At 33.9% G+C, this 12,619-nt stretch overlaps 1 protein-coding gene across 1 annotated transcript; it reads right to left on the bottom strand.

Moving 5' to 3' along the window:
• Window positions 1–3,088: 3,088 nt before the first annotated feature.
• TRIADDRAFT_54976 (uncharacterized protein) lies at window positions 3,089–10,824 on the bottom strand (the record flags this gene model as incomplete). The annotated part of the gene is made up of 33 exons (XM_002110655.1): window positions 3,089–3,169; window positions 3,268–3,351; window positions 3,495–3,668; window positions 3,735–3,863; window positions 3,989–4,054; window positions 4,148–4,303; window positions 4,396–4,497; window positions 4,583–4,662; window positions 4,763–4,835; window positions 4,907–5,022; window positions 5,111–5,204; window positions 5,279–5,409; window positions 5,555–5,720; window positions 5,802–5,942; window positions 6,035–6,134; window positions 6,226–6,338; window positions 6,469–6,621; window positions 6,700–6,754; window positions 6,837–6,973; window positions 7,044–7,154; window positions 7,250–7,309; window positions 7,376–7,460; window positions 7,570–7,678; window positions 7,813–7,937; window positions 8,030–8,201; window positions 8,298–8,490; window positions 8,628–8,754; window positions 8,836–8,933; window positions 9,248–9,363; window positions 9,590–9,737; window positions 10,295–10,391; window positions 10,517–10,592; window positions 10,767–10,824. The coding sequence occupies 33 exons, from the start codon at window positions 10,822–10,824 to the stop codon at window positions 3,089–3,091; spliced, it is 3,726 nt and encodes a 1,241-aa protein (XP_002110691.1).
• Between the last annotated feature and the right edge of the window lie 1,795 nt (window positions 10,825–12,619).

Here is a 12,619-nt window from a genome sequence, read left to right as displayed (position 1 = left end):
ATTTTGCTGGATGGAGCCCATTGGTAAGCAATAATTAATTTTAAAAATCCTTAAGTGGATGGTAGAGATTTATAAATTAGATCTGTCCTTACTTTATAACTTTATTGTGTATAATTATATTACAGCATGAGGCTTGCAATTATGGCCAATTACAGGCAGTTAATATATTATTAGCTAGTGGCTGTGATGTGAATATACTTGGTATGGATAACGTGACGCCATTACATGATGCTGTTTACAACAATCATATGGAGATTGTGCAATCCTTATTACGCCATGGAGCAGATAAAACAATTAAGTAAGCTAAATCAGATAAATGGTCTAATTTCTAGATAATCATTCCGTAATTGTACAATAGATAATTAACACTGTTCAGTTAACGAGAAATGTTGACGCCAATAATTTCTTAACAGTTGATAAAGCAATCATTCTCATCAATATACGTGCGTACGTGACATATTCACAAATTTTAGGAATAGTCAAGGGTTAACGCCTGCTGACTGTACAAGTAATGCTAGATTGTTGGACGTATTGACATGCAATGGCGAGGAGAGCGACGATCAACATAGCCCAGTTAATGATCGATCAATTCAATTGAAGCTCAATACTTCAGCAGTAGATGTAGCTTCGATGCCGGTATAACAACAATTGAATGATATTCTCATTAATTGAACACTTCTGTGGTTACTAATACTTTATAATTGAATTGACATCTTAATTATAGAGTCATCGTAGTCCTCAAATTGTTCTCTTGCCAAGTGGGTTAAAGAAAAAAGATGACAAAGTAACTTCTTGATAGTATTTGCCGGCGTACTTTACTTACAATACTATTCACTATACTGTGTTCTCTCTTGATTCAGGATTTACTTGATAAGTGCATTCGTGATCTGAATTTCAAGACGTTAATGACGTTCTCCAACGACAGTAATGTTTTTACATCTTATGATTTTAGACTATAGATAGCGCTAAATCGTCTTTCACTTCTTAAAAAGCTTTAAAATTTGAACATTCTAGTAACACATGTCATCGTCGTTGCTGATGAAAATAGCTGTTGCCCTAGAACTTTAAAGTATCTCAATGCCGTTCTAGCTGGAAAATGGATTGTGGATATTGGCTGTATGTCTATTTGCATGCTATCATTTTATTGTAAGTTACATGCTGGAAAGCAATTTAAAATTATACTGCTTGGTGAACTATTAGGGGCAAGACAGAGCTTAAAGCTTGGGTACCCAGCGAATGAAATGGATTACGAATTGAAAGGGTCCAAAGACGTACCTGATATGGTGACTCCTAAAAGGGCTAGAGAAAATCGTGGTTTAAAGGTTTTATAACTCATTTATAAATAAATTTTAGCATATTTCTATATTTGTTGAATTTAATTTATGAAGATATTTAACAAATATTGTATTTATTGATCCCATATTGTATCGTTACGTTTATTAATTTAGTTACCAGGGCTATTTCATGAATGCAAGTTTTATTTTATGAACGAATTTAAGCCTCCTGCTCCAAGTAAAGAAGAATTAATTGAATTAGTACAACGCGGGGAGGGTACAGTGCTATCGCGACGTCCTGAAAAAGAATCTACTAGCAATTGCCGATTATATCATAGTGAAGAAATATTTCCATCTAGTAGTTTTATAGTCTATGATCCGAAATGCACGAAACATATCGTACGACGCCATAGTTTCAACTATGTGACATTTCAATGGATAATGAATTGTATATCATGTTTTAAGCTTCTTAAACTTCAGGACAATTAGTGATGCAAAACTTTATGTCTTATACAATAAGGACAAATAGACTACAGTATTCGAAATTTATCATATTCTGTAAGATATGTTTACACTGATTTGAAAGTTAAATCACTTAGAACAACTCGCTTTAGTTATCTCGAAATGTACCTTCTGCATTTATACTGTATAAAGGAATAAAAGATTATGTTTGTTACTGTATGTAGCTCGGGTTTAGAGTTAATGCTCATGAAATGATCCAGAAAACGTATATGAAACCGAACCTGCGAGTAAATACTTGTGTTTACAGCGGAGACTGTCAGGTACTGTACATATACAGTACAATATACAGTTTATATAGAGAGAGTATATATAATTAGTGCAGACGTTAGTTTCACTAAAGGATTGCGGGAGCAAGCGGTTCAACTGGTGCAGTAATAATTATTTCCGCTTTCGCACAATCGGTTCTCAGGCTAGAGTGTACAGTAATATACGCGTATGTATGCAATGCAACCACATATAACTTATCGGTATTAATGTTAAGGTTGGCGTTTGTACTGATATACCGTTGATTATAAGTTTAGATTATATATAATACATATAAATTATCTTAGTGAAATTAAATTTTTTAAATTACTTTATTAGCCATTCGATTAGGTACCGGATAAGCCGATATCCAAAACATAATTAAAAATGTACCACTTGACATGAGTAAAATATGAATTATTTAGCAATTTATAAATGAATAATTTGTTGTCAAGAGTTACAGTACATTGTTATGCAGTTATCGCCCTCAGGTGAATTGAAGATAGGTGGTGCGATTACATAATTATTAATTACCATAATAATCTTAGCCCTGACTGTAAGCTGTAGATTTTTATCAATCAGTAGCTACGTCCGAATAATGTATAGAAATTCGCTTTCTTCTCACAAGCCGGCGATATGCACTCGATGTTTTCCTTTAGTGTAGGCTGCTGCAGAGGGATGCACAAACTCTTCGCTCCCATAGATGGTGCTCTAGGATCAACAGGGTCTTCACTGATAATCAAAACAAACAGTTAATTTTTTGGATGTTGATCCGAATGACCAGGGCGAGAATAATATAGAATTGATGACATTACCTCGCACTTTTCGCTTTGATATGATCTTCGCAGCTTGTCGCACCACAAAATGGTGCTAAAATAAGATTCTTTGATTCTAGCTGTTTACGGAAATTATTCCAGTCTTCGGTGCGAATAATTCTTTCATCCATGCTCTTCTTTGCTCTATTTTCCGATAGCAAATATGATATTCATAAACACAAGCAGTAGCTATATACTGAGTTTTATTACTAGTAAAATAAAATTAATAGCATCCTACTTGTTAAACATATCAGTCTGGACCGCATTTAGTAACATTTTAATGTGTTCAACTGCATTATCAGCATTAGAGGAACTCTTAAAATAAAATACAAGAATATGATTTCATTTAAATAGGATAAAATACAAAATCTCGATATTTTAATTGACATTTAATGCAGCTGTTCTATTCTTACCTTCTGCGCATTATCACGGCGGACAGTAACAAATTGATTATTTTTGATATCTTTTGGGCCAAGCTCCATCCTGAGTGGTACACCCTAACATCGAGGAATGCATGCATGTTATAATAAATATTGCTTATAAGTAAATTTGGTTAGATCAATCTAGCAAATCGTCAATGTAGATAAACTTATAATATTGGTTAATTTATCTAATTAAAAATTATATTATACACACTAACTTTCAATTCGTAATGGTTGAATTTCCATCCTGCTGAATAATTGTCTCGAGTGTCGCAATCAGCACGAATACCGCCGTCTTTTAAGATTTTTACGTAACTAGAACAGGAATCATAAATTTTGTTTCTTTCGTCCTCGCTAAGATTAGCAGATATACCACACGGAATAATTATAACCTAGTCAAGGATATAAGAAATCAGTGCTTGGTTGGAGTAATATTTCTTAATAGGGTCTTTAGTTACCTGAATATCGGCAACCTTGGGTGGTATAATCAGTCCTTTGTTATCGCCGTGAACTAAACATAGGACACCAAGGGTACGAGTACTAATACCCCAAGAATTTTGATAAACAAACGCTTTTTCTTTAGTTTCCTATACAAATATTTACAATGGTTGCGTTGTAGGAGTATTAATTACAAAATATGTAGGTAAATCATAAATTTAAATTTAAGATCTCAATTTAGTGATCCGTTGTACAGCGAACAGTGCGAACGTACTGGATGTTCATAAACGATTTCAAACATTTTAGAAAAGTTCTGACCCAGGTGATGCGAGGTTGCGCCCTGATTTTAAAAATGAATAGTATATGAATTCGTATAACGTATAACATCTGCTCGTATAGGTTATCCAATAATTGATGCTAAATTCGTTCATACCTGTGCACCCCTGCCATTTGCATCGATAAAAGCCTCAACAGTAGTAGTAAAATCGCCACCAGCAAATTTCTCTTTCTCTGTTTTTCGGCCTTTAACAACTGGAATAGCTAATAACTCTTCATAAATACGTCGATATAATTCTAGTATCGTAAAAACCTAGAAAATCCACATACGCGTACATGATGTAAGTTTCCTACAGCCATTTTAAGTTTAAACAACTAGTAAGATTGCACAAAAAAACGACTTACTTCTTCTTCGGCTTCTTTCTTGGAGACAAAGGCTGAGTGGCCTTCTTGCCATAAAAATTCTCTTGTTCGAATGAACGGTTGCGGATGTTTAAATTCCCATCTCTATTAACATTAATAGCATTCTAACGAAACTAGTAACCAGGCGAATGTAAAGAATCATAGTCATTTAACTAATAAACAAACTTACAACAACATTATTCCATTGGTTTAGCTTTAGAGGCAAATCACGATGAGACTTAATCCATTTAGCATAGGATGGGTACATAACTGTAGTAGTGATAATAGATATTTATAACTAATTTTTGGAGTGATTCTACACTTACACATATAGTAAAAAGTGATTACTTGCAGCTTCTACGTATTATACCTGTTTCACTAGTGGGACGAATAGCAATAGGCTCAGCAAGTTCTGTATCGCCAGATTTAGTAACCCAAGCAACCTATAAAGCAATATTGTATCTCTCAAGATTCTAATGCAATTAATCAAATACTAAAAAATAGTCCAATTTACTTCTGGAGCAAAGTCGCTTATGTGAGTTTTCTCCCTTTCCAAAGCGGCTTTCGAAACAAAGATTGGGAAATATACATTTTTGACTCCTAGTTTCTTAATCTCTGCATCGAAGAAATCTAGCATAATACCAGCAAGAGAACATGTTATGCTAAGCAAAATAATTAACCTAGGATTGACTAGTCCGGATATTTTGCTGCTTAATACCTTTAATATATTCCCAAATAGCGTATGACCAAGGACGGAGAATATAACATCCACTAACATCATGGTATTCTATCATTTCTGCTTTCGTAATTGCCTATAAAAACAATAATAGTTGGAAAAATAAGCATGCATGACATAAAAACTTAATAAGAAATCAATGACAAGTACCTGTGAATACCATTCTCCAAGATTTTCTTCCTTTGCAATTTCTAATCCTAATCTAGATACCTTCTTTCGTTCAGGGTTGTTTCGCTCATCTTGTAATCCGGCATTTTCCTCTTTACGAGCTTCTTGTTTAACTATCCGATTTCAAAATTAAATCATGTATATATTTATTATACGAGATAACACGCATACATTGTTACCAAGCAATTACGTAATGATAGACTGAGCTCGCTACTCTCAGACGAGTCATTATCAAGTACGACAGCTATAATAATTTACCTGGCTTTTCTTTTTTCGGTTTTGCCGTATTTTTGTCCTGATTACCAGCTTTTTTCTCTTTACTTGGCTTCTTACTACGGTTTGCTCCAGATACATCCTCGCCAGTTAAATCTTTATATCGCTTTTTTAATTCCAATAATTTCTTCACTTCTGCATCAACGGTCTCCTAAATCATTCGTAGATACATATTTCAATGTTAAAATTTGCTAAATAAAGGTTTCTAACCATAATAAATTATAATGCCTACTTTGGCGGCGTTAGAACCCTTGAGCTCTCGAACTTTGTTTCCTTGTTCCGTAATCTCATTTTTTAATTTATCAACTTCTTGCGAGGAGGCTGTCGTATTCGATGTCGCTGCAGGCGTTTTTGCCGGTTCCTTCTTAGGTTTCTGAAGGTGATCATACACAATTGGAGAGTTTCATTAGTTTATAAAGCCTTAAACAATTGTTTTTAAAAGATATCAAATATTAAAATCAGTACCTTTGCTTCGGTTCCTTTACTTGATTTCGTTTCGGTGTTTTTTCCACTAGCAGACTTTGTATGTCCATCAGGAACGCAAATGAGCACGCAAGGTTCACCACTACATATATTATCAAAACCCACATCATAAATATAGATAATTACTATTAACAACATCACATCATATCACAAAGAGTATCAAGCTGTCATACGTTGCAGGGTCAAATGCTTTATCGCATCTAAAAAATCCTCGTCTTTGTAGCTGAATGATATCTCCAGCTTTCAAAAATTTTAGTTCAGGATCTCCTAACATCTCCACATTATTCTACAATTCAAAAATAATCAATACAAGTTTTACTACATCAAATAATGAGATTACATTACTACTATTTCGAAGGATGAATAGTTTTTTTCTTTATATCTGTAATGATGTTAAACGCTAGTACGAAACGGACCTTTGTGTTCTTATTGACGTAATCTCTAAAATTGTCATCCTTTCCTAAGACAGTCTTTGTAATCAAATAGTCATAGTATACTCCAATCGTTGGTACAAACGGTGCCTTGTCAGTTTTTGATAACCACGTAAGTTTTCTCGTTTTCTTGTAGTCCTATTTTCCATATAAATACACACTACATTAGGAAGCTACATACACTACTAGTATGATATTAAACAAAACAATGCTTACAGTATTTTCCAGGTCGAGACTAGCTGTTATTCCAGTAACTTCATTACTTCCATTTCTGATATTATTTATTTATACAAGTTAATATTTTTTTAAATATGATTTAACGTTTGTAAAGAAGTTAAGTTACATTAATGTACCTTTCAACTTTACTTATTTTAATATTGCCCCAGTTGATAAGCGTGACAATTTCGCCTTCTTGGACGTCAACTACGTCTACTTTATCAACGAGAACATTCGAAGAATACCATACGGTCTTCATTCCTACATCTTTATTCTACAGTAGAATTTAATATTATTAAAATGGATAGCATCCCTAGAAATAACTTTAGTTAGTAATATTATACCTTCGGATGTTTGAGTGCAGATTCGGATTTTTCTTCTACACCAGGAATTGTTATTTGCACAGTGGAGCCTTTTAATAATGAGGTGAAGCGTGGAGCAATAGGATCAATTACCTAATTGAAATAAGAATATTTATTAAATAGCAAATATACATACATCGCGCTCTTATGTCATAAAGTGATATGTGAATCAAACAAACTTAGCTCACCTTGCGGTTAAAAGCCCAGATTTTATCCCACTCCATATTGACAACACTACGAGATGATCCCTGAGAATGTAAAATTTTGCGCATCAATAGAATTCTATTTGCCGTTTCTTTCCATTCAAGTCATACCTGAGCAACAATAAACTGGCGCAGTCCTTCGATCGTCATACCGCGACGAACAATGCCTCGTACAGTTGGAAATCGAGGATCATCCCTGTAAGAATGATATCACTAGGTTATCGATTAACCTAAACTAATTACCGTCATAAGATAGAGACATGCGATACACCATTAGAAATTTACGTAAGTCTATTTATGCATACCAGCCATCAACAAGTCCTTGCTCAACAAACCAAGCTAACTTTCGTTTGGACAAGACAGTATGATTTAGGTTCAATCTGCTATATTCCCATACGTGCAGTGTACGAAGACCTAAGTAACAGTTTGTTAAATGTTTAAGTTTTGTCGCTTCGAGTAACAATAACCAGTTTACAGTACTTCAAGCACAAGCCTATTAACTGTGAAATACGTTTAGGACCTATCTAGATTACAGAATGTTAATGTACCCATTTGCTTTATAAACCAATAATATTGGTCATCTCTGTCATGATACTCTGTCGTCCGTAGGGCATGTGTAACACCCTCAACACTGTCCACGATAGGGCAAGCGAAGTCATATGTTGGATACGCCCTGTCATAAGTAGATAGACCGATAAAAATAATACCGTAGATTAGATCAATTGATACGAATGATATCACTTGCACTGTAAGTTATCATATTACTTGTATTTTGTTCCAGTCTTAGGATGAGCTTCTAGTTTACATCTATACATTGTCGGATCACGCAAGCAGCCATTAACAGAATTATAATCAATTTTAGCACGAATGCAACATTGCAGTCCTCTCTCAGTACCAGCTTGCATTTCCTTCCACAATTGCAAATTTGTCTCAACAGCTGAAATCAAAAATTTAAAAGAGTAGCTTAGATATTTTCCTAAATGGGTAACAGTGCATGAGGAACAAATGATGATGATGATGATGGTTAGCTTACAATTTTCACGATTTTTAGAGGGAAGTCTTTGTTCTCGTTGTTTTTTCATATCGTCAGCTGGTGTATCATCAGCATATGCTTTCCCTTCTTTTATCAATTTTTCCGCCAATTCAAGCATCAACGGAAAGTGATCCGAAGTGTGCGAAAAAATATCAGGCTTAACTTGTAACAATGATACGTCTTCAATAATAACCTACAGACGGAAATGAAGCAATATATATATATAAAGGGTAAGCTGTACCTACGATAAATACTTGCATGCAGGAGTTAACTTCGTTTATTTAATTCTGCTATAGATAGCGTAAAGTCATTTTATAAAGCGTAGAATACCTTCTCAAAGTCAGCTTTCTCTTTAACAGGGTTAGTATCATCAAATCTAAATATCAATTTTCCTTTAAAGTTGGTTTGATAATGTTGATTAAGAAGGGCAGCTTTAGCGTGACCAATATGTAAGTACCTAAAATATAAAGCATTATTGAATTTATTACTGTACAATTACAAAAGGTATCTTTTGGTGTTAATAGGCAGTTATACTTACCCGCTAGCCTCCGGAGGGAAACGTACCACAACTTTTCCCATTTCAGCTCCTGGTAACTCGATAAATTTGCCCAAGTCTTCTTTTGGTTGTGTTGCTTCCTGGACCGACCACAATAAATAATCGTAATTAGATCGCATCGTAAATATCAATAAAAATATACTACCTAACATTAGAAGTTAACTTTTTAAGTACACATTAATTTCGACGGTTACTGTATTTATACAATTACAGTTAAATTATATCAAGCGAAGATACTATCGTATAAGAAAACTTATTTAGTGCCACATCTATCTATTTTAGACAATATAGGATAATACTATATCAAAGTGAATATTTAATGTTAAGGCTAGATACCAGAAGTTATATAAGTACTAACAAACGATAGTAGTACGTATAAACTTATTAGACTTACTTTAACAGTTTTCTGTAACTGAGATAACGCCTTCATAAAGATGCTTTGATTCGATAGGAAGTCATGCCATCTCTTTACGTTAGTATAATTGCAAAGAGAGTCTTCATGCCCATTTACTATATATTAAGATATAACTTATTTAATTCATTGAACGGTTCTATTTCTCTATTGTATAACTTGTAAGGGAATAAGCATTAAAAAGGTATTCCAACCAGGGTCGATAATTATAATACATATAATACAAGGTCACATTGAGAGCAATGCGCTACCTTTAAGAGTAAGAATGTATCGCATTTATGAAATAATCATTTTAAACTGTTCATGATTAACACCGTTATTTACCTCGAATGGTTGTCCAGACAACAAAGTCGGCTAGCGTTACGTTATTACCAACTAAGTAGGTCCTTAGTGCAAGCTGTTCATTTAAGTAAGAGAAGTCTGGATTGGATTGACCAAGGCATTTTTGACTAAAGGAGATCCAAGTATCAACCTATATCCAATTAGCATAAAAATCAATAAAGCAGGATACTAAAATATTTCTTATTTTCACTGTTATTTCCATGATTATCTGATTTTTCTTTCCTTTCAAGGCCAATTAATAAATACTGTAGTAATTTATTAACCAATTCGTTTTTGTGATGGGTGTTTGATATATAGACATTAAAGTATAATGATAGATAGTCATACTTCACAACTGATTATTATAAAATATGACAGTATATTTCGATAAGTGTTAGGCTATGATTGAGTAATTCAATTCAAATATTTAGAGAACAGATTTGATTGCATCCTTCCAGAATCACTAGAGTGCGTAAACATTTTCTATTTTTCTAATGAGTATACTTATTGCAAGAAATAGCTACTGTACAGTGATTCACTTTATGTCTTGTAAGATCGCTATAGCAATTGTAGAATGTACAGTGTATGATAACATTCATTTTTCGCCATTAGCATCATTGCAGACATAGTTAGTACTTATGATAGGATAGAATCGATAAGTCATTGACTATCCAGTCCTGATCCATTAATCCATTCAGTTCAGTTTACCTCGGTGGATTGCAATATATTATGGCCATAAAGTTTCAATTCAGTTTGACTTCGAGCAAGATATCGAGCAATAGCGATATCATTGGTTAACGTAGTCCTATGGATATACATAACAAATGATGGATAATTAATTATCATCATTATCAATACTAGATAATTTCTGTATGAAATCAATGGATATTGAACATTAAGTTATGATTAAAATTCAAGAAAAAAACGAACCCGGATGATAATTTAACGCAAGAGTTATCGCCAAGAGACCAAGGAATCGATGCGGATTCCAATGATAACAAGGATACTAGAGCACAATATGAAATTTGTATGTTAATCAGGGCGTTTTACTAGGATTTCTCTTTTAAAAATTTTGACTTTTTTACCATAGTAACAACTTATAAAGTGATTTATTGAAATTAGCCAATACAGATAGTCATTTATGACATTCAATTAGGCATCAAATCTATTTCAATCTTACTTGCAGAGCGAAGTTTCTTGCCGACGATCGCTGATTCGACATTACACGCGGAAGACATGATGAAAGTGGTAGCCTGAACGCATGCGCGATGCTCCCTTTCAATGCTTTTATTTTGCATTTTCAAGCCTAGCGACGGATCAAGTACGCTGACAGATTATAATTTTTATCCATAGCGATTATTATAGGTTACGAAGAAGAGTTTGATACAGTCTACTACGTCGAGGTTAGACTGGCCACCAGCTTGCAGTGATTAGACACCGCCATGGCTACCGCAGCCATAGTTGATTTATTTATTCTAAAATCATCCATTAAAATTTGATGCTGTCTACTACGCCTGGCAGGGTAGCCACAATTCATTACGTAACATTGCAACATGTGTTCATACTGTTCTGGATTGACTTTTAAGCTAGGGCTTATTTGAGGGATCCTTGCGCATACTGATTGCTGTTATTGTTGTAACTATAGTATGTTAAGCTTCGCCACTCCTCATCAACTCATTTTCTCGCCTAGTATTTATGATGATCAATTTCTATTTAGAAAGTGATCTTGGAGCATTATTAATTATTATTCGATCATTTCTAGAAGTGGATGAATGTACTATGTGTTATTTTAACGACTCAAATTTTGAATTGCATGCGGATTGCTGTTATAGCCGTAGCCGTAACTATTTACTGACTCATTTCTCACCTCGATAACGTGATGATTCATTTCTATTTAGAAAGTAATCGTGGAGCATTATTAATTATTATTACTGTAGTGATTCCATCCAATTAGTCACAGTAGTTATGTGTTGTTTAAGACAATATAGTGATAATATGCAACATAGAATTGTAGGTCTTAACCTTAATAAAGTAAACTATTGATGGATTATGGCTAGTAGGATAAAATAGCTCACATGTACAGGGCGTCCGGAAAGTCTGGAGAAAAAAGACTGTAAAAAAATCTGGACACATTTTTCATACAAAGCCATATAAAATGTGTCCAGACTTTCCGGACGCGCTGTACTATGGATCATGAACTTCTACAAATATGCCCTGTGTAGATAGTATTTAAGGTATTTATGTTATCTCTAAAGGTACATTCACATAATGAACTTTTTTATGGATAGGGACTCGAGACAAGACAAATGATTATGTCGTCCGTATTCCTGTTCCTGGTTAATAAATGGCGTTAAATTAATTCATTATTTTTTATTTTTAATACGTATCGTATTCATGTTGCGTAATGGATGTCGCTTCTTATCGTTCACGTTACTATATGGATCGTTGTTATTAATGTGAAAGCTGTAGCCAGCTCTGAAATAAACTTAGTTCTAAACCTAGCCCATGATGTGTCTTACACAGAAAGTAATCTGGGAGTATGACGAATGATTGCTGTAATGATTTCAGCTAATTACAGTAGTCATGTGTTAGGGAATACAGTGATAGTATGCAGTGGAGAACTGTACTGTATATCTTAAGAAAGTAAGTGTTGATTATGGCTAGCAAGATGAAACGGTTCACATGTACTTTTACATTCAGATTATCCGATAGAGAGAAATAGATTTGGTTGGTAAGTGATTCCTCTAAGTAGTTCACTGTATAAACAAGATGTATCTGGCCAGCATGTTTCGAGACTACAATTAATTATAATATAGGAAGAGAGAGCTTGGCGATTTATAATGATACCTTATCTTGATTTTATTTCCTATCTCTTTTTAATTCAATTTTCGGAGTGTCTCATCTATGGTCTACACCACGGAGTTTGTAGAGAAATCCAAAGTTCGCCACTCTGTGATTCATTACACTTGGAATGTATTTATAAGGATACTCTTTAACTTTACATTTATATTGGCTTAGTACAGTACATAGTTG

This window comes from Trichoplax adhaerens, genomic scaffold, assembly GCF_000150275.1.
Source record: "Trichoplax adhaerens TRIADscaffold_3 genomic scaffold, whole genome shotgun sequence".
In the NCBI taxonomy this organism is placed as follows: Eukaryota; Metazoa; Placozoa; class Uniplacotomia; order Trichoplacea; family Trichoplacidae; genus Trichoplax; species Trichoplax adhaerens.
This window is presented reverse-complemented; position numbering and strand designations above follow the sequence as displayed.